Raw genomic sequence first — 25,382 nt, 5'->3', positions numbered from 1 at the left:
GCGACCAATGGGCGCCGCCATCTTGTCCCCATTCGGCCACGTGCACCCCATGGGCGCCGCCATCTTGTCCCGACCCCGCAATGTGCGCACCATGGGCGCTGCCATCTTGTCCCGACCCCGCAATGTGCGCACCATGGGCGCCGCCATTTTGTTCCCCACAGGGTTTCCGGACATCCCGAGATTGGAACCGCACATGCTCACCATCCGAAGCATCCGATGACTACCCGCTGCTCGCTTCGATGACGCTGGACCAATCTCGCCCGCACAACCTGGCCACCGCGTCGATGACGGTGAAAATCAGCGGCCACGTGACCTCGTGCCTGCTGGACTCCGGGAGCACCGAAAGCTTTGTACACCCAGATACGGTAAGGCGCTGCTCCCTCGCGGTCCATCCTGCCAATCAAAGGATCCCACTCCGTCCCGATCCGAGGCTTCTGTACAGTCACCCTCACGGTCAAGGGCGTAGAATTTAGTAACTTCTGCCCCTATGTCCTTCCTAATCTCTGCGCTGCACTCTTGTTGGGCCTGGACTTCCAGTGCAATCTCCAGAGCATCACCCTCAAATTCGGCGAGCCCCTACCCCCCCTTACCGTTTGCGGTCTCGCGACCCTCAAGGGTGACCCCCCCCCTCTTTGCCAATCTAACTGCGGATTGCAAGCCCGTTGCCACTAGGAGCAGACGGTACGGCATCCAGGACAAGACCTTCATCAGGTCCGAAGTCCAGCGGCTGCTGAAGGAGGGTATTATCGAGGCCAGCAACAGCCCCTGGAGAGCCCAAATGGCAGTGGTTAAAACTGGGGAGAAACACAGGATGGTCGTGGACTACAGCCAAACCATCAATCGGTACACGCAGCTCGATGCGTACCCCCTCCCACGCATATCTGGTATGGTCAATCAGATTGCGCAGTACCGTGTCTTCTCAACAATTGACCTGAAATCTGCCTACCACCAGCTCCCCATCCGGAAGTCGGACCGTCCATACATGGCCTTCGAGGCAGACGGTCGGCTCTATCACTTCCTTAGGGTCCCTTTCGGCGTCACAAACGGGGTCTCGGTCTTCCAAAGGGAAATGGACCGAATGGTCGACCAGTACGGTTTGCGGGCCACCTTTCCGTACTTAGATAATGTCACCATCTGCGGCAATGACCAGCAGGACCACGATGCCAACCTCGATAAATTCCTCCGCACTGCCACTCTTCTCAACCTGACATATAACAAAGTGAAGTGTGTGTTCAGCACGACCCGGTTAGCCATTCTCGGCTATGTAGTCCAAAACAGACTTCTCAGGCCCGACCCCGACCACATGCGCCCCCTCATGGAACTTCCCCTCCCCTACTGCCCCAAGGCCCTCAAAAGCTGCCTGGGGTTCTTTTCCTACTACGCCCAGTGGGTCCCAAACTATGCGGACAAGGCCCGCCCACTCATTCAGTCCACCCAATTCTATCTCGTGGCTGAGGCACAACACGCTTTCGCCCGCATCAGAGCAGGCATCGCCAAGGCCGGGGTGCACGCAGTGGATGAGTCACTGCCTTTCCAAGTAGAAAGCGATGCTTCAGACGTCGCCCTTGCCACTCTAAACCAGGCAGGCAGACCCGTGGCATTCTTTTCCCGCACCCTTCATGCCTCTGAAATTCGACACACATCCGTCGAAAAGGAGGCCCAAGCTATCGTTGAAGCTGTGCGGCTTTGGAGGCATTACCTGGCCGGTAAGAGATTCACTCTCCTCACTGACCAACGGCCAGTAGCCTTCATGTTCAACAACACACAGCGGGGCAAGATCAAAAATGATAAAATCTTGCGGTGGAGAATCGAGCTCTCCACCTATAATTACAAGATTTTGTATCGCCCCGGTAAACTCAACGAGCCCCCAGACGCCCTCTCTCGAGGTACATGTGCCAGCGCACAAGTGGACCAACTCCGGGCCCTACAAGACAGCCTTTGTCACCTGGGGGTCACTCGATTGTACCATCTGGTCAAAGCTCGCAATCTGCCCTACACCATCGAGGAAGTAAGGACAGTCACCAGGGACGGCCAGGTCTGTGTGGAGTGCAAGCCGCACTTCTACCGGCCGGACCGTGCGCACCTGGTGAAGGCTTCCCGCCCCTTTGAATGCCTCAGCGTGGATTTCAAAGGGCCCCTCCCCTCCACCGACCGTAACACGTACATTCTCAGTGTGGTCGATGAGTACTCCAAATTCCCCTTCGCCATCCCATGCCCCGATATGACGTCTGCCACCGTCATCAAGGCCCTCAACACCATCTTCGTTCTGTCCCGTTTCCCCGCCTACATCCACAGTTGACAGGGGATCCTCATTCATGAGCGATGAGCTGCGTCAGTTCCTGCTCAGCAGGGGTATCGCCTTCAGCAAGACGACCAGCTACAATCCCCGGGGAAACGGGCAAGTAGAACGGGCGAATGGGACAGTTTGGAGGGTCGTCCAGCTGGCCCTATGGTCCAGGAACCTCCCAATCTCTCGCTGGCAGGAGGTCCTCCCTGATGCCCTACACTCCATCCGGTCACTATTGTGCACCGCCACTAATAACACACCCCGTGAACGTGTTTTTACCTTCCCCAGGAAGTCCACATCTGGTGTGTCGCTCCTGATTTGGCTCGCTGCTCCAGGACCGGTCCTTCCCCGTAGGCACGTCCGACTCCACAAGGCGGACCCCTGGGTGGACAGAGTTCACCTGCTCCAAGCCAATCCTCAATATGCCTACGTGGAGTTCCCCGACGGCCGCCAAGTTACTGTCTCACTTAGGGACCCGGCACCGTCAGGTTCCACCCTAGCACACTCCCCCACCATGCGCCCCCCCCTCCCACCGCGCCGCCACATTGACCCCATCAGACCAACCCCCCCTCCCCCCACTTCCCGCACAAGAAGACGAAGAAGATTTTAGCACGCTCCCGGATTTCCCGATGACTAGCCAGCACAGCACCGCCACCACCACGATCGGTGCCACCTTCACCACCTCAGAACCGACTTCGCCGCCACCGTTACGCCGCTTCCAACGAAGCACCAAAGCACCGGATCAGCTGAACCTTTGACTGACTCCGGACCGTCAACGTGGCCTTTTCTCTTTCTTTCTTCGTCCTTGTTTTCCCCATTCTTAACACCGTACATGATTGCACTATTTGTATTGAGTTTCACATCACCCCTGCCGGACTCATTTTTAACAGGGGGTGAATGTGGTGAACCACTGTATTAGGGGATGTAAGTTAGGACCTGCACTACAGGTTTGCCGGTAGCCCCTGCCGGCAGGAGGCCACGCATCTGACGGCAATAAAGCCACAGCTGTACCCAATCTGCGACTTTGTGCAATTGATTGCGCATCAGGCGATGATTGTCCAATTTCACAGTTCCCAGAGGAAGGAGCAGGTCCTGAAGTGGGCCAAGAGTTAGAACATCAATTGTGACGGGCACATGCACATATACCAGGACATCAATACCAAACTGGTAAAGCGGCGGGTGGCCTTCAATAAGGTGAAGGCAGTGCTGTACAACAAGGGCGTGCGGTTCGGGGTGGTGTACCCTCCGAAGCTGAGAGTCACGCTGGACTCAAAGGATCACTATTTTGACGCTGCGGAGCAGGCTGAGGCCTCCATGGAAATGAAAATTGCTTATTGTCACAAGTAGGCTTCAATGAAGTTACTGTGAAAAGCCCCTAGTCGCCACATTCTGGCACCTGTTCAGGGAGGCTGTTACGGGAATTGAACCGTGCTGCTGGCCTGCCTTGGCCTGCTTTCAAAGCCAGCGATTTAGCCCAGTGCGCTAAACAGCCCCTCCATCAAGGACAAAGAACTAGAACTGATTGGAGGAAAGTTGGTGGGAATTTTTGTATGTGAAAGTTGGGTCGGGGTGGCTGTAAATATTGCCATACAGTGTGGTTTATTTTGCTCTTCTTATGCTTGGAGGTCAATGGGAGGATTTCTTCTGGAGGCTAGGATCGTGGGGAATGGTAGTGCGGGAGGAATGATAGAGTAATTGGAGGGAAAGAGAAGCATGGTGAGGATGCTAGGATTGGAAAAGGGAGTAGGGAGCATGTGTTTGGGGGATGGGCTTGTAAGCCTTTGTTTTAGTTTTTTAGGCAGGACCTGAGGTTGGGGTCACCTTGCTAGCACTAAGATGTAGGCTAGTGAACAGGAGTGGTGTGGGGGGAGGGGCTGAAACTTGTTGGGCAAATTTGGCAAGGCTGGATGAATCGAGAATGTTTGTTTGGGAGGAGGAGGGGATTAGTTGAGGCTGCAGGCAATCTGCCAGTTTGGGGGGAGGTGGTATGAGGTAGGGAGGGGTAGGGAGCTAACAGTGATCAGGGGATTTTCATTGTCTTGCCTGTTGGGTGGGGCAGGCAGCCATCTGGGTGGGCCTGGGGCCTACGAACTGGTGGTGAAGGTATTGGGCAGCACGGTAGCACAGTGGTTAGCACAGTTGCTTCACAGCACCAGGGTCCCAGGTTCGATTCCTGGTTTGGGTCACTGTCTGTGCGAAGTCTGCACGTTCTCCCCGTGTCTGCGTCGTTTACCCCGGGTGCTCTGGTTTCCTCCCACAGTCCAAAGATGTGCAGGTTAGGTGGATTGGCCATTCTAAATTACCCTTAATGTCCAAAAAAGGTTAGGTGGAGAAAGATGTGCTGTTAGGTAATTTGGATATTCAGAATTCTCCCTCAGTGTACCCGAACAGGTGCCGGAGTGTGGCGACTAGGGGATTTCCACAGCAACATCATTGCAGTGTTAATGTAAGCCTCCTTGTGACAATAATAATGATTAATTTTATTATTATGACGCCTCACGTTGGTGATGGCTAACTCGAGGGTGAGGGTGAGGGTGAGAGGGGGGGTGGGGGGGGTGAGGGGGGGGGTGGGGGGGGGGTGAGGGGGGGTGAGGGGGGGGTGAGGGGGGGGTGGGGGGGGTGGGGGGGGGTGAGGGGGGGTGAGGGGGGGGTGAGGGGGGGGGTGAGGGGGGGGGTGAGGGGGGGGGTGAGGGGGGGGTGAGGGGGGGGGTGAGGGGGGGGGGGAGAGGCCACCGACAAGGGTAGTCTCCTGGAACATGCGAGTTCTGGGGGGACAACAAAGAGGGTGAGGGTTTTTGCACATTTAGAGTTTGGGAGCCGATGTGATGTTTTTACAAGAGACTCACACGTGCGTACAGACCAGACTAGGATCCGGAAAGCCTGGGTGAGTCAGGTCTTCCACTCGGGCTTTGATAGTAGGGCCAGAGGGTGCCGGTCTTAATTAATAAGAGAGTTTGCTTTGGACGGAGAGGGTTATAGCTGATCAGGATGGTTGGTACATGATAGTAGTAAGGGCATTAGAGAGGAAATCGGTGTATGATGAATGTGTACGCTCTGAATTGGGACAATGCATCATTTATGAAATGGCTGCTGGCAACAGTGCTGGATTTTGATACCCACCCAATTCATTTTTTCCAATTAAGGGGCAATTTAGCGTGGCCAATCTACCTACCCTGCACATCTTTGGGTTGTGGGGGCGAAACCCACACAAACACGGGGAGAATGTGCAAACTCCACACGGACAGTGATCCAGAGCTGGGATCGAACCTGGGACCTCAGCGCCATGAGGCAGCAGTGCTAACCACTGCACTACCATGCTGACCCTCCACCAATTGATTTTGGGGGGTGATTTAAATTGTGTGTTGGACCCAAAGGTGGATCACTTTTGGCCGAAATCATTGGTCCCTGCTGGGTTGACGAAGGTATTGTCTGCATTTATGGAGGAACCGGGAGGGCAGATCTGTGGCGATTTATGCACCCTGAGGAGAAGGCATTCTCATTTTCTTCTTCAGAATACAAGATGTATTTGAGGATTGATTATTTTATTATGAGTCGGACTCGTCTCGAAGGGGTGAAAAAGGCTGAGGACTCGGCGGTGGTCATTTCAGATCATGCCCACATTGGGTGGACATGGTGTTGGAGATGGGTCAGGAGCATCATAGGGGGTGGCGGTTAGACATAGGGCTGCTATCGGATTTGGGGTTCTGTGTGAGGATTTTGAGGGCCATACAGGAGTATGCGGAACATAATGATAATGGTGAGATCTCCTCTTCAATTTTGTGGGAGGCGCTGAATGAAGATGGTGATCAGGGGAGAGATCATCGCAGTTAAGGCACATGTGGACAGGGAGGGGAAGGATGAGTGACAGAAACTGGTATATGGGATTCTAGGGGTGGATCGTAGGTATGCGAGTGACCTGACCCCGGAACTTTTGACGTGCAGGAAAAATCTGCAAATGCAGTTTGACTTGTTGTCCACAGACGGAGGTGCGCAATTGAGTTGGGCGAAAGAGAAAGTGCATGAACATACGGAGAAGTTGCAAATTCTGTGATTGGCGGCAAATCTACTGTGCCAGATTATCTCTGATGCAGAAAAAATTTACATCAATGCAACATTTGTGTCTGTGCGGAGTCTGCATGTTCTCGCCGTGTCTGCGTGGTTTTCCTCCGGGTTCTCTTGGGTTCCACTCACAAGTCCCTAAAGATGTGCTGTTAGGTAATTTGGACATTCTGAATTCTCCCTCTGTGTCCCCGAAAAGGCGCCAGAATGTGGTGACTAGGGGCTTTTCACAGTAACTTCATTGCAGTGTTCATGTAAGCCGACTTGTGACACTAATAAAGATTATGGGCGGGATTCTTCCGTAATCGGCGGGGCGGGCAACTCCGGCGGGGCGGAGTGGCGTGAACCACTCTGGCGTCGGGCTGCCCCAAAGGTGCGGAATTGCGGAATCCTCTGCAACTTCAGGGGCTAGGCCCGCCCCAAAGTGATTTGTGCCCAGCCGGCCGGCGGTAAAGGGGCTTGGCGCCACACTAATCGGCGCCGAAGGGCCTCCGCCGACCGGCGCAAGTTGGCGCATGCGTGGGAGCACCAGCGTGTGCTGTGTCATCCCCGCGCATGCGCAGAGGGTTTCGTTTCCGCACCAGGAATGGTGGACCGGTACAGCCTCCGATGCAGAAGGATAGAGTGCCCCCACGGCACAGGCCCGCCGGCGCATCGGTGGGCCCCGATCGCGGGCCAGGCCACCATGGGGGAACCTCCCGGGGACAGATCCCCCGCACCCCCCGAAGAACCCCGGAGGCCGCCCGCGCTGCCAGGTCCCGCCTGGCAAAAGACGGGCGGGACTTCGGCCCATCGCGGGCTGGAGAATTCGGGCAGCCCCGGGGCCCATTGAGTCGCGCCGGACCCCGCCATTCTCCGAGGCGGGCGGCGCAACTCAAGCCGGGCCGATTTTTGGGGGGCCGTAGAATTTGGGGGAAGGCAGGGGCGGGATTCACGCCGACCCCTGCCGATTCTCCGACCTGGCTTGAGGTCGGAGAATCCCGCCAAATATTATTATGATTACTTTGAATATTTGCATTTGTGGAAACTAAATTAAGCATGTTTAACTACCTCCACACTCTATCCTTCAATCCTTTCACCTGTCCCGTGCACGGTCATTGAACGTTTGCAGCCTTTCACATACTTACTGAAATTAAACTGTCACATGGCTTGTTAGGAAATACTGTTATTTTCTTGTGGTCAACTCGATCAAGATACCAATACGGAAGTTTCTCCTCCAAATTGGTGTGAAGATAAATCTGTGGAAATTGAGTTGATTCAGTCGAATGTCTGCATGATAATGTTAAATTCTTCAGAAAGATTGAATAACTTCACTGAATCATACAGACTAACCTGCATTGCGATCCTTTTTAAAGATGCCGTTCTCTGAACTTCAGCTATGTCTCCCACTGCTAAACCAATCTAAATCCAAAATAAAAGATACATCAGAAGTTGTGCAGAATCTCTCATCAATATTTGCCCTTTCCATCAATTTTCTACTTGTGGTAGAAGTCTCACTAATAAGATTATAACTTCAAACCTTTACTGGCTTCACAATTTCTTTTTTGCTTTTGGTGCAGAGTAAGACAAATTAAAATGTTGGATTTGCAGAACTGACAGCACAGAATGTCACTGAACGGCTGCAGGACAAACTGAAAGGAGGGGGATATCGTGGTACATATTGGTACCAATGGGAAAGGCAGTCAAAGGGATGGTGTCCTGCAAGCAGAACTTAGGGTGCTAGGAAGTAGATTAAAAAGCAAGACCAGAAGGTAGTATTCTCTGGATTACTTCCCAGTGCTAAATGCTAACGAGCATGAAGTGTTGGGTACTCTGACACACAGACGAACCAACACGGTTGCGTATGGTACAACGCGGCTTTATTTTGTTTAACTATAAACATAGTAAACTCTGGTATTCAGCACATGGTGAACCTTTGAGTGGCTGGCAATGAGGTCTGTGCCCTGAGCTCTCTCCTGCTCGAGTGCCCAGGAAGTGTCTTGTTCCCTGCTTTGTACTGTGTATGCTCTTGTCCGTGATTGGCTGTCGTGTTGTGTGTGTTGATTGGTCCGTTGATCTGTCCATCATTATGTGTATATGTGCTGTGATGTTCACATGAATATCATGACATCCCCCCTTTTTTACAGGATTATGTGCCTACGTGGTTATAAATAGAGATGTGTACTGAGCGTAGCTAAATGTGTGTGTGTGTAACATTTACAGCATGTACATGGGGCTAAACTATATGCAAGGGGCGATGTCGGGTGTGACATAACAACGAGGTTGTACCATGAACAAAGAACGGGGAAACGTTGAACGATAAAGCGAATTCCTGTAACGATAAGAACATAAACATATTAACAAAGTGGTTGCATGAGTTCAATGTATAAACAGTCTCATAAGTCCAGTCTAGTAGGTGGGCGACGAATTTGGGTTGACCGCCTCAAAGGTGGGTCTGGAACCACCGGCTGAGGAACGGGCCTGGCCACGGGCGATGACGGAAGGGGCATGATAGCAGGCAGCTCCACGAAGTCGAAATCAGGAACAACAGGAGGGCGCAGTGTCGGTGTAAGGTCTCGTAGCGAGCGTGGAAGTAGGCGAAGAGCCCGGGGATTGCGCCGACGAACGGATCCATCAGGCATGCGAATCAGGAACGAGCGGGGAGCCATGCGTCGGAGAACTTCGGCAGGTGCTGACCAGCCACCTTCTGGTAGGTGGATGCGGACTTCGTTTCCAGGGGCCAGGGCGGGAAGATCAGTTGCCCGTGTGTCATATGACCTCTTCTGGCGACCGCACTGCAGTTGCATCCTGTGCAGTACCGGAGCATGGTCGATCGTGGGCACCAGAATGGAAGGTACAGTAGTCCTGAGGGCGCGACCCATCAGCAGCTGGGCTGGTGAGAGACCAGTGGCTAGTGGGGCCGAGCGATAGGCCAGCAGGGCGAGGCAGAAATCCGATCCGGCAGCAGCAGCCTTACAGAGGAGCCGCTTGACAATGTGAACGCCCTTCTCCGCCTTTCCAGACTGGGGGTGCAGAGGGCTGAACGTCACGTGTGTGAAGCCATACGAAGCAGCAAAGGATGACCATTCCTGGCTGGCAAAACAGGGCCCATTGTCCGACATGACCGTCATCGGAATGCCGTGGCGAGCGAAGGTGTCTTTGCAGGCCCTTATGACAGCGGACGACGTCAAATCGTGTAGGCGTACGACCTCTGGGTAGTTGGAGAAGTAGTCAACGACGATGACATAGTCCCTGCCGAGCGCGTGAAAGAGGTCCACACCCACCTTCGCTCATGGGGCAGAAGCGTTTCAGGAGGTTGCGCTGGCTGAAACCTTTGGCAGGTGGGGCAGTTGAACATCATATTGGCAATATCGTCACTGATGCCCAGCCAGTATACCGCCTCTCGGGCCCTCCTTCTGCACTTCTCGACCCCCAGGTGGCCTTCGTGTAGTTGGTTGAGAACCAGCTTGTGCATGCTGTGCGGAATCACAATCCGGTCCAGCTTCAGAAGGACACCATCAATGACGGCCAAGTCGTCTCGGACATTGTAGAACTGCGGGCACTGCCCTTTGAGCCACCCTCCCGTCATGTGGCGCATCACATGTTGTAGAAGGGGGTTGGCCGCAGTCTCTCGGCGAATACGGGCCAGACTGGAGTCGTCAGCTGGCAGATTTGCCGATGTGAAGGCCACCTGCGCCTCGACCTGACATACGAACCCCTCCGAATCTGGCGGCGTGCTCACTGCTCTCGATTGGGCATCTGCAATGATGAGGTCCTTCCCTGGGGTGTAGACCAGTTGGAAGTCATACCTCCAGAGTTTAAGTAGGATGCGCTGGCGGCGAGGGGTCATCTCGTTCAGGTCCTTGTTTATGATGCTGACCAGGGGGCGGTGGTCAGTTTCAACAGTGAACCGGGGAAGACCATACACATAATCATGGAACTTGTCTAAACCGGTTAGCAAGCCCAGGCACTCCTTTTCGATCTGCGCGTAGCGCTGTTCTGTGGGGGTCATGGCCCGCGAGGCATAGGCGACCGGGACCCATGACGCAGTGTCACCCCGCTGCAGAAGCACTGCCCCAATGCCGGACTGGCTGGCATCAGTCGAGATTTTAGTGGCACGAGACGTGTCGAAAAACGCCAATACCGGTGCTGTGGTGAGCTTGAGTTTGAGCTCCTCCCATTCCTGCTGGTGTGTGTGCTGTCACTGGAGCTCCGTGGACCTTTTGACGAGGTGGCGCAGAGCTGTCGTGTGGGAGGCAAGGTTGGGAATGAACTTCCCCAGGAAGTTGACCATGCCTAGGAAGCGTAGTACTGCTTTCTTCTCTGCCGGCTGCGGCATGGCTGTGATGGTGCTCACCTTGTCTGCATCCGGACGGACCCCTGACCGGGAAATATGGTCCCCCAGGAACTTCAGCTCGGTTTGGCTGAAAGAACACTTGGCTCGGTTGAGGCGCAGGCTGTTTTCACGTATGCGCGCAAAGACGCGCTGGAGACGATAGATGTGCTCCTGTGGTGTGGTGGACCAGATGATGACGTCGTCCACGTAGACGCGCACCCCTTCGATGCCTTCCATCATCTGCTCCATGATCCTATGAAAGACCTCGGATGCCGAGATGATGCCAAATGGCATTCGGTTTAGCAGAACCTGCCGAAAGGGGTGTTGAAAGTGCACAGCTTTCGGCTGGACGGATCCAGTTGGATCTGCCAAAAGCCTTTAGAGGCATCCAGTTTGGTAAATATTTTTGCCTGGGCCATTTCACTCGTGATCTCTTCCCGTTTGAGTATGGGGTAATGTTCCCTCATAATATTGTTATTGAGGTCTTTTGGGTCAATACAGATACGGAGCTCGCCAGAGGACTTCTTGACACACACCATGGAGCTGACCCACGGCGTGGGCTCCGTGACCCTGGATAGGACCCCTTGGTCCTGGAGATCGTGCAGCTGCTGCTTGAGGCAGTCTTTGAGTGGTGCAGGGACCCTGCGAGGTGCGTGAATGACCGGGGTGGCGTCTGGTTTGAGCCAAATTCTATAGGTGTAGGGCAGTGTTCCCATGCCCTCGAATGCCTCCTGGTTGTGGGCGAGGAGCGATTGGAGCTGTGCGTTAAACTCTGCATCAGGGAAGTCAGACGTTCCGTCTGGAGAAAGAGAGTGGACTCATTGCTCGAGGTGGCGAGCCTTGCATGCCTGTGCGCCCAGCAGGGAGTCCTTCGATGAGCCGACTATCTCGAACGAGAGTGTGGCCGGAGGTTGGCGGAGGCGCCAGTGTCCAGGCGGAAAGTTATCGGCGTTCGGTTGACCGTCAGGGTGGCACACCATTCATCACCCGGATTGATCGTGTTAACTCGGTTCCCATCAATGACCGCAACACGGAAGGCGTCTTGGTCATCTGTGTCACCGGTCTGTATGTCGTCTGGGCAAGATTCGTAATGGGGAGGCTGAATGGTCCGCACCTCCCTGCGAGGTTGTCGGAATTGTGGAAGATTGACAGGTTGAGCTGCTCGACAGTAAGCAGCGTAGTGGCCCACCTTGCCACAGCGTAGGCATTGTCGGGTTCTTGCGGGACATTGGCACTTTAAATGTGCAGCTCTACAGTTGCCGCACGTCGTGACGTCATCACGTTTGTTGCGCCACTGCGCATGCGCAGTTCAGTCTTGCGTCGGGCGTGCCTGCGCATCACGTCCCTCAGTGTTGCCGTAGGCTTTGGCGCGTGCAAGCGCGGGAGGCCCCGGAAAGCGCGCGAAATGGCTGACGTCGTCCGGGCCACGGGCCGGGAGGAACTCGATCGCCTGGACCTGTTCGGCCTCGTGGGGCACCTGGCTCGCCGATCCGGCCGCGTAGGACCCCCGCCACGCCAATTCGGTCGCCTGAAATTGTGCATAGCGGCTAGTCGCGTTTTCGTGCAGGACACAGGCTTCGATTGCGGAGGCTAAGGTGAGGCCTTTCATTTTTAAAAGCTGCTGGCGTAGGGTGCCCGAGGCGACCCCAAAAATGATCTGGTCCCGAATCATGAAGTCTGAGGTGGTGTTGTAACCACAGGACTGCGCGAGGATGCGGAGATGGGTAAGGAATGACTGAAAGAGCTCATCCTTACCTTGTAGGCGCTGCTGGAAGACATATCTCTCGAAGCTTTCGTTGACATCGACGTTGAAGTGTTGGTCGAGCTTGAGAAGGACCGTCTCGTATTTGGATTTGTCCTCGCCTTCCGCGAACACCAGCGAGTTGTAGATATGGGTGGCATGCTGCCCTGCGGTGGTGAGGAGGATGGTGATCTTTCTGGTGTCCGAGGTGCTCCCTCTTTCGTTGGCTTCCAGAAAGAGCTGGAAGCGCTGCTTGAATAGCTTCCAATTTACGCCGAGGTTCCCAGCGACTTGCAGCGGCTGCGGTGTGTTGACGGTGTCCATGGTGCAGGATGGCAGATTTGTGGGTAGGTGTCAATTCACTCCTGGTACCATGAAGTGTTGGGTACTCTGACACACAGACGAGCCAACACGGTTGCATATGGTACAATGCAGTTTTATTTCATTGAACTATAAACATAGTAAACTCTGGTATTCAGCACATGGTGAACCTCTGAGTGGCTGACAATGAGGTCTGTGCCCTGAGCTCTCTCCTGCTCGAGTGCCCAGGAAATGTTGTGTTCCCTGCTTTGTACTGTATATGCTCTTGTCCGTGATTGGCTGTCATGTTGTGTGTGTTGATTGGTCCGTTGATCTGTCCATCATTATGCGTGTATGTATGTGCTGTGATGTTCACATGAATATCATGACAGAGTACTGATTGGGAGGTGAGATAAATACGTAGCTGGAGAGATGGTGCAGGAGGGAGGGCTTTAGATTTCTGGGACATTCAGGCCATTTTTGGGGACGGTGGGACCAGAAGCAAAATGGGACCAGTGTCCTTACAGTGAGGTTTGCTACTGCTGTTGGGGAGGGCTTAAACTAACTTGGCACGGGATGGGATTCTGAAAGAAGGTTCAGCAGGGGGAGTTGCACAGCCAACTAACTATTCTAGTTGGAACATTATTTAAGTTTGGAAAAAATACATAGCTTGGCATGGAGGGCATGAGAGGCTCAAGGTGTTGCTTAGGAGGGCATAGCTTGGCATGTGGATGGGGGCATGATGAACCATATGAGTTGGTTGAGGGCATGAGGTGATATGGATTGGCATGGGGTGTGTGTTGGGCGTAAAAGTGTAAAAGGCTGATGACCTTTCCAATTTTGTTATAAGTGGGACCAAATTCCACACTACCGAGGCAGGCCTGTTAAACACCTCACGTCCACAGCCTGCAGCCCTTGTGACTGTCTCTGAACTTCCTTCCAGGTGGACTGGCATGATGGCAGCCTTCACCCATGCCCCTCCAATGAAAATCGTGTCCTTGCAGGTTCTTTCTCACAAGGCGGTGGGCTGAGAAGGGAATTTTCCCAACTCCTGTTATCTGCCTCAAAGATGAAAATCTAGCTGTTCAGTTGATGTGGCTTGAAGATAACACATCTCAGGATCGGGTCTCAAAACCGTATCAAACCTTGATGTGGAGATGCCGGCATTGGACTGGGGTGGGCACAGGAAGAAGTCTTACAATGGCAGGTTGAAGTCCAACAGGTTTATTTGGAATCACGAGCTATCAGAACGTAGCTCCTTCATCAGGTGAGTGAAGAGGTAGGTTACACAAACACAGCAGATACAGACAAAGCCAATGATGCAAGATAATACTTTGAATGCAAATCTTTGCAGGTAATTAAGTCTTTACAGGTCCAAACTCTGCGACTGAAGAGATGTGAATTGCCTCAAGCCAGGGCAGTTGGTAAGATTTTGCAAGCCCAGGCCAGATGGTGGGGGGTTAAATGTAGTGAGACATGAACCCAAGATCCCGCTTGATCCCATGATTACAAAGGGCAAGAGGGAATGTGGAAGGGTTTCCCAGCTTTTGCAAAGGCCCCTAATAAGCAAACAGTGTATCTCCAGCAGCCTGGCAACAAGGTCCACCAGATTTTACTGGGCAGCCTGATGACCAGGCGTGCGTCTTATGTTCAGATTTGACAAAGGGTCATCTGGACTCGAAACGTTAGCTCTTTGCTCTCCCTACAGATGCTGCCAGACTTGCTGAGATTTTCCAGCATTTTCTCTTTGGTTTCCGATTCCAGCATCCGCAGTAATTTGCTTTTATCCAGTGTTTCAAATGAAGTTTGTGAAAGTGCATCATTACAATGGCTGTAATTAAAGTTCTTAGAGTAACAAAACAATCTTTCATCATGAACTAGCATATGTTTTTAGGAAGGCAGAAATGAAAAATAGTGAATGAATGTGGGTTAAGTCGGAAAAGCGGAATGAAAATTAGAGACGCCAATAATGCATTGTTGTCATGGTTATACTGGAAGTAATTATAACTTTTATTTCAGGGCAGAAAACAGTTGATAGTGAATTTAAATTAAATTTATGTGATGTGCTGTCACATATCTAAGCAGCAGCTCAAAGTCCTTCACCTTTTGTCATGCAATCACTCTGTTTTTGTCAGCAAATGTACACATAAAACTTACCAGTAAATTCATGAGGAGGATTGGCATAACCAACAAAAACATAATTAGCATTCCAAAGGTCAGAGCCGGGTATGGCATGTTGCCTGCGCTGTATGGAATGAGGAAGTTCTGACTGTAATTAATATCCCCGACCATCATTGCAAGTGTCTTCATCAGGGACCGAATCGGAGTTTTATATTCCAACTGAAAGGAGAAAATGTACCTTGTCAATTTTCAACAAACACATCAAATAATCTTGGCTCAGAAAGTGCATTTTCTTCATATTTATTTGAATTGCCTTGTGGCAGTTTCCTACAATACAGGCAGTGCTGAAGAATGGCAAATTTTTACAAATATTACTTAAAAGTATTATGCCGTATGCATATCTGTGTAGGTACATCGAGAAACACCTCTATATTCTGATTATGGCTTCACATTTACGGAGGGAATTGACGTAAACTACTGTCTAACAGTGGTAACATTTTGAACTTCTGAACTCAGGGGTGGATATGTGTTCAAATTTTCATTAATAGGTAAGCGCATAAACGTTATAACTATTGTTCAGGGGTTGTAAGCATATTAAGGCGGACAGTATGTGACCCAAGAACCTTTTTACATCAAAAGTTGTCACATGTGCTGCATAAATTCAGAGGGATCTATAACGTTTTGATTTTATTAGCCGAGTCATAGAGTTTAAGAGCAGGGAGGTTATGCTGGAACTGTATAAAATGTTGGTTCGGCCACAGCTAGAGTATTGTGTGCAGTTCTGGAATCCACATTATAAGAGGGATGTGATGGCATTGGAAAGGGTGCAGGGGGCATTTACCAGGATGTTGCCTGGGATGGAGAGTTTTAGTTATTGAAGAGAGATTGAATAGACTGGGGTTGTTTTCCTTGAAGCAGAAGAGACTGGGGGGGGACACGATCGAGATGTATAAAATTGTGAGGGGCATGGATGGTGTAGAAAGAAGAAACTTTTCTCCTTGGTGGTGGGGTCAATGACAAGGGGAATAGATTTAAGCCAAAGGGCAGGAGGTTTAGAGGGGATGTGGGGAAAGGCCTTTTCACCCAGAAGGTTGTGGGAGTGTGGAACTCACTGCCTGAAAGGGTGGTGGAAGTAGAGACCCTTATAACATTTAAGAAGTATTTAGATGCCAAGGCAAACAAGGCTATGGGCCAAGTGCTGGAAAATGGGATTAAAATAGGTGATTATTTTTGACCAGCAAAGATGAGATGGGCTAAAGGGCATTTTATGTGCTGGAGACCACTGTGACTCTACAAAACAAATGGAAAGAAAACTGAATATTATGTATCTGTATCCATGTTGTTAACGGCAAAGTCAGCATTTGTTGCCCATCCCTACTTGTCATGGAACTGAATGGCTTGCTCGGCCATTTCAGAGGACAGAGACAGTCACATTGCTGTGGATTTGGAGTCACATGTAGGCCAGAGTAGTGAGGACACTAGATTTCCTTCCCAAATTAGAGTCAGTGAACTTGATGGATTAACAAAGTTACATAGCACCATTATCTCATAGAAATTCTAACAGGACTGGACGGTAGATGCAGGACCAATGGGCGTCATTCTCCACCGGCGGGAGTCTCCGGGAAACCCCATTGACCGGCCGGTGTTACGGAGACTCCCGCCGGCCGGTCGGCGCAGAAATGTGGCGGGGCGGGTAGGAGAATTTCGCCCCACGTTCCTGATGGCAGAGGAGTCCAGAACCAGGAGTCACTGTCTAAACAAAAAAGGGTAAAGCATTTAGGACTGAGATGACGAGAAATTTCTTCACCCAGCCAGTGGACAGACTGTGCAATTCACTGCCACTGAAAGCAATTGAGGCCAAAACATGGTGGATGGGATTCTCCGTTGGCTGATGCCGGACTCAGGAAACGCCATTGGACGGAGAATCGTGGGGGGACAGGTTTCATGCCAGGTCGCAATTCTCCGCTGCCTCGACAGCAGCATCACTGCGTTCCACTCTGCTTGTACAGTAAACGCCATTGGCATATCATTAACGGGCCCAAAGTGGTATTCTCTGGGCCTCCGCAATTCTCCTCCTCCACTGGCAACAATTCCCATCGGCAAGGTTCACTTATGCTTTGAAAACTCGGAAAACTGGCGAAATGGTTGATGAGGGAGAGACAGGAGGTAGGACACTGGCTGGGCTGGCTGGTGTGGGGGCCCTGCCAGAGCCGGGGGGAGGGTGATGGGGGGAATGGGCTGTGGGGCCGCGGTGACACCCACCCCCCCACCCCGCATGGGACTGGGGTGATGCCCAGGCATGGACTGCCATTGCCATGGCCTGCAAGGCAGCCATCTTGCTGCACAGCCCACTGACCACCCACCTTGGCCCCTGGTTCAGCAGAGTAACAGCAGCCGCATGGGTGGCCCAGCCCCACACCCTCCACCCCAGCACCCCGCCCTCTGCCAAACCACATCCTCCCATCCAGCCGCCACTCGCCGGTAGGGCATCACGCGGCCCGGCCAAGGGCAATGTCCACAGTAGCTCCTACAGGGGGACGCTGGACAGGGGTCGCAGAGCGTACCACTGGCAAGGGCAGTGCCAGTCAGGGCTACCCCTGGCAGCAAAGATAGGTGGCCATGGGTGCCGGGATGGAGGGGGTGCAAGCTGGGCCAGAGTCCGCAGTGCCAACTAGGGCCACCATGTAGCCCAGTGGACCTGGTTGGACATGGGAGTATGCACCATGCTAACATGTCCTTTCATCCCCTGAAGACAAGGGATATTGGAATACAACTAGCACTGGTGGCTTTCTTCCTAGTCGCCGCAGCCCTGGGAGATTCGCTGTGGCTGTACGAGCTACAGCTGCTCGAAGAGGAAGAGGACGCTGCAGCAGCAGAGTGTGCCTCAGAGAAACAGGAGGCAGCGGCTGAGGATGGAGGACCGGCCGCCCAACAGGCCGAGGAAAAGTGGGGGGAGGTGCAAAGGAGGCGCTGCATGAGGTCCCGTGTTCAGGCAGCGCCTGTCATTCGAGGACCTGCCGGACTGGGCATGTCGTCAAAGACTCAGGCTAAGCAGGAGAACAGTGTAACATATCTGCCAGATCATGGCACACCTGGCACCATGGGGGAATCCGCTCCCAGTGGCCATCAAGGTGATGGTTGCCCTGAACCTCTACGCCCCGAGGTCCTTCCTGACGCTGAGTGGGGACCCGTCCGGGATCTCAGAGCTCAGTGCACAGGGGGATCCGCACTGTCATGGAGACCCTGTATGCCCAATCAATGCAGTACATCCACTTCAATGTGGACCAAGCTCACCGAGATTTCAGGGCAGTGGGGTTTTCCACCATCACCGAGGTGTCCCGGGTCCATGGGGTGATCAATGGGATGCATGTTGCCCTACAAGCACCTGCCACTCTTCACACAATGAAAGGATTTGCATTCGATGAACTGCAGCTGGTGTGTGACCATCAGATGTGCATCATCGACATCTGCGCCTAATACCCGGGCACTGTGCACGATGCCTTCATCCTGGCGCTCTCGATGGTTCCTTTCCTCTTTGAGGTGCACACCCAGCTGAGAGGTTGGCTCCCTTGCGACAGGGGTTATCCACTGTAGTTGTGGCTGATGACACCTATCCGGAGGCCACAGATGGATGCGGAGACCCGCTACAATGACCCTATGCCACGCCCTGAGGCGTGATTGACTGTTGCTTCGTCATCCAGAAGATGCGGCTCAGGAGCCTGGACTGCTCTGGAGGGGCCCTCCGGTATGTTGCTGGGAGGGTCGCCCGCATCGAAGTGGCCTGCTGCATCCTCCACAGCGTCGTGCAGCAGAGGGGTGATGTGCTGGAGGAGGAGGAGGATGAATGGCAGGACTCGTCCAATGAGGAGGATGCGGGGTAGGGGGAGGATGGGTAGGACATGGGGCTTGGGCAGGCATGGGCGGCCGCACAACGTGTGTGCCAGGGGTGATGCACATGGGACACTCTGATTGCCTCCAGGTTCACCAACTAAAGGGGGGAACTGGCCAGGGGCATGGACACCACATCACCCCCCCCCCCCCACCTCCCCCCCCCCCCGCCCCCACGCCCCCTCCGCCACCCCAGGCAACCCCCGCACGTCTGTCTTCCAACACCCCCAACTCTCCAGCCTGCAGCCCTCTCCATGATACCTAAGATGATGACAACAAGCTCTGCAATGAGCTCTGCATCGTTTGACAACGCTTGCCCATGATAGCACTCTCCACAGTCCACCTGGGTGATCCCTGCATTTGAGCTGGCCATCACACAGTCCCATCGCAACCCTGGGGTGGTGGAGGTGGGCACATTGGGGGGGGGTTGGGGGATGGGTTGGTGTCATAATATACACCAGTATGTCATGGTGCAGATACACACACACTAATGGACACACAGCAAGACCAATCAACACACACAACACCGCAGCCAATCACCAGTTAGAGCACACGCTATATAAAGACAGGGGGCATCAGAGTTCCCGCTCATTCGGGCTGCAGCTTCCTAGTAGGACAGAGCTTACAGCCTGCAGCACAGATCTTCACCATGTGCTGAGTGCATAGACTGGTTCGGACAGGCATAGGTCTTTAGTTTAATCTAATATCGTGATAACCCACAGTGAAAGTATGTTCAATAGTTTCTAACTTAATAAAACAGTGTTGTTCTATTTTAAGTGTTGGTGGCCTGTATGTGTTCCACGGATCCAGAGCACCCAACACTTCAGGAGGGACACTGGAGTGGTGAGTGCTGGCTGAACTGCGGTTTCTGAGCCAGGCCCACCCCAATGTCCATCCATTTCCTCCCCACTGTGCCCCCTCTGCAGCCAGCCCAGATCAGTCTACCGCTCACAACCTTAGACACAGCACTGAGGCAGGTTGTAACATTGTGAACAGTGAAAAACAGTTTAAAGTGAAAACATATATACAGATTTGTGCTCTAGCCGCTATCACTAAACTGTGCCCTCCACACATGCCAACTTAACTGGTGTCTACTTTTCTGGCCCTACGGGCCCTAACGATACATCTATCTGGATCCCCAGACAGTACATCAGGAGTGGAGGCGGCCTGCTGTGATTCCTGCCCTGCGACCTGGGTCCCCATTGACGAGTGTCTTCCGGACAACCGGGCCTGGGTGAGCCCGGCTGCTGCTCGGGTGTCCTAGCACATGGTGCCACCCTGTTCTGCCCACTGCCCACCAGATGTGCCAGGGATGGTGGGGGACGGTGGGGGGGTCCGAGGTGGTGCGGTATTCCGTCACCTCCCATGCGGGAGTCACCAGGACTGTCCCATCACCTCCTCCTCCCTTGGGATGCCTGATGTCCCCATGCTACTCCAAGAGGCGTGGTGTGTGAGTAGGGTCGAGCCCTGAGGATCTCCCACCACCTGGAGGCCCGTTGCCGTGTTCACCAGGGTCTGCATGCTCATGACCATGGAGCACAGAGAGTGGGCCACCTCTGTCTAGGACTGGGCCATATCATGCTGAGGCTGTGCCACCACCTTTTGGGTCTGTGCCACATCAGCCAGTGACTGCGCCTTCTCTCTCTGGGACTGGGCCACCTCCCTCTGTGTCTGCGCCCTGTCCTGGGCCTCGCCACCACCTGCACAGACTGCACTAGGCCTTGGATATGCTGATCCATGGCCAAAACCTTCGCCCCCAAGGCCTCCATCGCGGACGCCACCCATGCGGTGTTGGCCTGGATGGCACACCTCCTGCTCCTGCACACGGTTGAACTCCTCCACCTGCAGGTGCTGGATACTCGCTGCCAACACTCATGTAGTCAATGGCTCTGCGACTGCATCTCCACAATCGATGGGACTGTCTGTTCCTCCAGAAGCCGGAAACCCATAACGACGAGTCAGAATACAGGAGATAGAGAACCTAGTGAAGTGGTGCAGCGACAACAATCTCTCCCTCAATGCCAGCAAAACTAAAGAGCTGGTAATTTACTTCAGGAAGCAAAGTACTGTACACACCCCTGTCAGCATCAACGGGGCTGAGGTGGAGATGGTTAGCAGTTTCAAATTCCTCGGGGTGCACATCTCCAAAAATCTGTCCTGGTCCACCCACGCCGACGCTACCACCAAGAAAGCACAACAGCGCCTATACTTCCTCAGGAAACTAAGGAAATTCAGCATGGCCACATTAACACTTACCAACTTTTACAGATGCACTATAGAAAGCATCCTATCAGGCTGCATCACAGTCTGGTATGGCAACTGCTAGGCCCAGGACCGCAAGAAACTTCAGAGAGTTGTGAACATCAGCCCACTCCATCACACAAACCTGTCTCCCATCCATTGACTCCATCTACACCTCCCGCTGCCTGGGGAAAGCGGGCAGCATAATCAAAGACCCCTCCCACCCGGCTTACTCACTCTTCCAACTTCTTCCATCGGGCAGGAGCTACAGAAGTCTGAGAACACACACGACCAGACTCAAAAACAGCTTCTTCCCCACTGTCACCAGACTCCTAAATGACCCTCTTATGGACTGACCTGATTAACACCACACCCCTGAATGCTTCATCCAATGCCGGTGCTTATGTAGTTACATTGTGTACTTTGTGTTGCCCTATTATGTATTTTCTTTTATTCCCTTTTCTTCTCATGTACTTAATGATCTGTTGAGCTGCTCGCAGAAAAATACTTTTCACTGTACCTCGGTACACGTGACAATAAACAAATTGAGTGCAATCCATGTGGACGGCAGCTAATCCCTGGAGTCGGCACGCCCTCCAACGTCCCCTCCCTCGGGAGTTCCTAACTCCATCTGCTGTATCCCAGTGTGTGTGGTGTGCACCAGATGGTGCCCCAGGAGCTTCTTCACTAAAGTGCCCAACCGAGGTAAGTGTCTCTGGGATGGTGGAGAGTGTTGGAGACAGGTCTGATGGGAAACCTGTACTCCAGCTCTGGGGTGTCCTGGGCCTCGGGTCGCTAGCTCGGCTCGCGTCCTGCTGGTGTTATTGTCGCTGATCAGCAACTGGGGTTGAGGCTGTGACTGGGGCTGGGAGTGGGGGACACCAGAAGGACCTGCCCCATGACCAGCAGCTCCTGCAAGGCACAAGATAAGATGCAAGAGAGACCACGGGCCGAGCGGGATGGGGGTTGGTGGGGGGGTGTTGGGGAAGGAGCAGGAGGGTATGTTTGGGAGAGGGGAGTAAGGATGATGGTGCAGTGGGAATAGTGTGGGAATGGGGGTGGTGTGAGGGTGGTGCTGGGTGTAGGGGTGGTGCTGGGTGTGGGGGTGCTGTGAGGGTGGTGCTGGGTGTGAGGGTGGTGTGGGGGTGGTGCTGGGTGTGAGGGTGGTATGGGGGTGGTGCTGGGTGTGGGGGTGTTGTGGGGGTGGTGCTGGGTGTGAGGGTGGTGTGAGGGTGGTGCTGGGTGTGAGGGTGGTGTGGGGGTGGTGCTGGGTATGAGGGTGGTGTGGGGGTGGTGCTGGGTGTGAGGGTGTTGTGGGGGTGGTGTGGGTGTGGGGGTGGTGCTGCGTGTGAGGGTGTTGTGGGGGTGGTGCTGGGTGTGGGGGTGTTGTGGGGGTGGTGCTGGGTGTGGGGGTGTTGTGGGGGTGGTGCTGGGTGTGGGGGTGTTGTGCAGGTGATGCTGGGTGTGGGGGTGTTGTGGGGGTGGTGCTGGGTGTGGGGGTGTTGTGGGGTGGTGCTGGGTGTGAGGGTGTTGTGGGGGTGGTGCTGCGTGTGAGGGTGTTGTGGGGGTGGCGCTGGGTGTGAGGGTGTTGTGGGGGTGGTGCTGGGTGTGGGGGTGTTGTGGGGGTGGCGCTGGGTGTGGGGGTGTTGTGGGGGTGGCGCTGGGTGTGGGGGTGGTGCTGGGTGTGAGGGTGTTGTGGGGATGGTGCTGGGTGTGGGGGTGTTGTGGGGGTGGCGCTGGGTGTGAGGGTGGTGTGGGGGTGGTGCTGGGTGTGAGGGTGTTGTGGGGGTGGTGCTGGGTGTGAGGATGTTGTGGGGGTGGCGCTGGGTGTGAGGGTGGTGTGGGGGTGGTGCTGGGTGTGAGGGTGTTGTGGGGGTGGTGCTGGGTGTGAGGGTGTTGTGGGGGTGGCGCTGGGTGTGAGGGTGGTGTGGGGGTGATGCTGGGTGTGGGGGTGTTGTGGGGGTGGTGCTGGGTGTGGGGGTGGTGTGAGGGTGGTGCTGGGTGTGAGGGTGGTGTGGGGGTGGTGCTGGGTATGAGGGTGGTGCTGGGTGTGAGGGTGGTGCTGGGTGTGAGGGTGTTGTGGGGGTGGTGTGGGTGTGAGGGTGTTGTGGGGGCGGTGTGGGGGGTGGGGGTGTTGTGGGGGCATGTGTGGGTGTGGGGGTGTTGTGCAGGTGATGCTGGGTGTGGGGGTGGTGCTGGGTGTGGGGGTGGTGTGGGGGTGGTGCTGGGTATGAGGGTGGTGCTGGGTGTGAGGGTGGTGTGGGGGTGGTGCTGGGTGTGAGGGTGTTGTGGGGGTGGTGTGGGTGTGAGGGTGTTGTGGGGGCGGTGTGGGGGTGGGGGTGTTGTGGGGGCGGTGTGGGGGTGGGGGTGTTGTGCAGGTGATGCTGGGTGTGGGGGTGGTGCTGCGTGTGAGGGTGGTGTGGGGGTGGTGCTGGGTGTGAGGGTGTTGTGGGGGTGGTGTGGGTGTGGGGGTGTTGTGGGGGCGGTGTGGGGGTGGTGCTGGGTGTGGGGGTGGTGTGGGGGTGGTGCTGGGTGTGAGGGTGTTGAGGGGGTGGTGCTGGGTGTGAGGGTGTTGTGCAGGTGGTGCTGGGTGTGGGGGTGTTGTGGGGGTGGTGCTGAGTGTGAGGGTGTTGTGCAGGTGGTGCTGGGTGTGAGGGTGTTGTGGGGGTGGTGCTGGGTGTGGGGGTGGTGTGAGGGTGGTGCTGGGTGTGGGGGTGTTGTGGGGGTGTTGCTGGGTGTGGGGGTGTTGTCAGGGTGGTGCTGGGTGTGGGGGTGTTGTGGGGGTGTTGCTGGGTGTGGGGGTGTTGTCAGGGTGGTGCTGGGTGTGAGGATGTTGTGGGGGTGGTGATGGGTGTGAGGGTGTTGTGGGGGTGTTGCTGGGTGTGGGGTGTTGTCAGGGTGGTGCTGGGTGTGGGGGTGTTGTGGGGGTGGTGCTGGGTGTGGGGGTGTTGTCAGGGTACTGCTGGGTGTGGGGGTGTTGTCAGGGTAGTGCTGGGTGTGGGGGTGTTGTGGGGGTGGTGCTGGGTGTGAGGGTGTTGTGGGGGTGGCGCTGGGTGTGAGGGTGTTGTGGGGGTGGTGCTGGGTGTGGGGGTGGTGCTGGGTGTGGGGGTGTTGTGGAGGTGGTGCTGGGTGTGGGGGTGTTGTGGGGGTGGCGCTGGGTGTGAGGGTGTTGTGGGGGTGGTGCTGGGTGTGGGGGTGGTGCTGGGTGTGGGGGTGTTGTGGGGGTGGTGCTGGGTGTGGGGGTGTTGTGGGGGTGGCGCTGGGTGTGAGGGTGTTGTGGGGGTGGTGCTGGGTGTGAGGGTGTTGTCAGGGTGGTGCTGGGTGTGAGGATGTTGTGGGGGTGGTGCTGGGTGTGAGGATGTTGTGGGGGTGGTGCTGGGTGTGGGGGTGTTGTCAGGGTGGTGCTGGGTGTGGGGGTGTTGTGGGGGTGATGCTGGGTGTGAGGGTGGTGTGGGGGTGGTGCTGGGTGTGAGGGTGTTGTGCAGGTAGTGCTGGGTGTGAGGGTGTTGTGGGGGTGATGTTGGGTGTGGGGGTGGTGTGAGGGTGGTGCTGGATCTGCGGGTGTTGTGGGTGTGGTGCTGGATGTGGGGGTGGTGTGGGGGTGGTGCTGGGTGTGAGGGTGGTGTGGGGGTGATGCTGGGTGTGGGGGTGGTCTGAGGGTGGTGCTGGGTGTGAGGATGTTGTGGGGGTGGTGCTGAGTGTGAGGGTGTTGTGGGGGTGGTGCTGGGTGTGGGGGTGGTGCTGCGTGTGGGGATGGTGTGGGGGTGGTGCTGGGTGTGGGGATGGTGTGGGGGTGGTGTGGGGGTGTTGTGGGGGTGGTGCTGGTTGTGGGGTTGTTGTGGGGGTGGTGCTGGGTGTGGGGGTGGTGCTGTGTGTGGGGATGGTTTGGGTTGGTGCTGGGTGTGGGGGTGTTGTGTGGGTGGTTCTGGGTGTGAGCGTGTTGTGGGGGTGGTACTGGGTGTGGGGGTGGTGCTGGGTGTGGGGGTGATGCTGGGTGTGGGGGTGGTGCTGGGTGTGGGGGTGGTGCTGGGTGTGGGGGTGGTGCTGGGTGTGGGGGTGGTGCTGGGTGTGGGGGTGGTGCTGGGTGTGGGGGTGGTGCTGGGTGGGGGGGGTGGTGCTGGGTGTGGGGGTGGTGCTGGGTGTGGGGGTGGTGCTGGGTGTGGGGGTGGTGCTGGGTGTGGGGGTGGTGCTGGGTGTGGGGGTGGTGCTGGGTGTGGGGGTGGTGCTGGGTGTGGGGGTGATGCTGGGTGTGGGGGTGGTGCTGGGTGTGGGGGTGGTGCAGGGTGTGGAGGTTGTGCTGGGTGTGTTGCTGGGTGTGGGGGTGGTGCTGGGTGTGGGGGTGGTGCTGGGTGTAGGGGTGGTGCTGGGTGTGGTGCTGGGTGTGGGGGTGGTGCTGGGTGTGGGGGTGATGCTGGGTGTGGGGGTGGTGC

At 55.1% G+C, this 25,382-nt stretch overlaps 1 protein-coding gene across 1 annotated transcript in view; it reads right to left on the bottom strand.

Annotated features, from left to right (window-relative positions):
• The window catches only part of trpa1b (transient receptor potential cation channel, subfamily A, member 1b), a 256,462-nt gene that overhangs the window by 6,359 nt on the left and 224,721 nt on the right, over positions 1 to 25,382 (bottom strand). The window contains exons 24-26 of the mRNA XM_072467568.1: positions 14,860 to 15,042; positions 7,679 to 7,747; positions 7,474 to 7,584 (exon numbers count right to left, since the gene is read on the bottom strand). Of these exons, the coding sequence (XP_072323669.1) occupies positions 7,474 to 7,584; positions 7,679 to 7,747; positions 14,860 to 15,042 (363 nt within the window). The remainder of the gene's footprint in view (positions 1 to 7,473; positions 7,585 to 7,678; positions 7,748 to 14,859; positions 15,043 to 25,382) is intronic.

Source organism: Scyliorhinus torazame, chromosome 11 (assembly GCF_047496885.1).
Source record: "Scyliorhinus torazame isolate Kashiwa2021f chromosome 11, sScyTor2.1, whole genome shotgun sequence".
Lineage (NCBI taxonomy): Eukaryota > Metazoa > Chordata > Chondrichthyes > Carcharhiniformes > Scyliorhinidae > Scyliorhinus > Scyliorhinus torazame.
The sequence above is the reverse complement of the archived record's forward strand: the minus strand, read 5'-3'. Positions and strand labels throughout refer to the sequence as shown.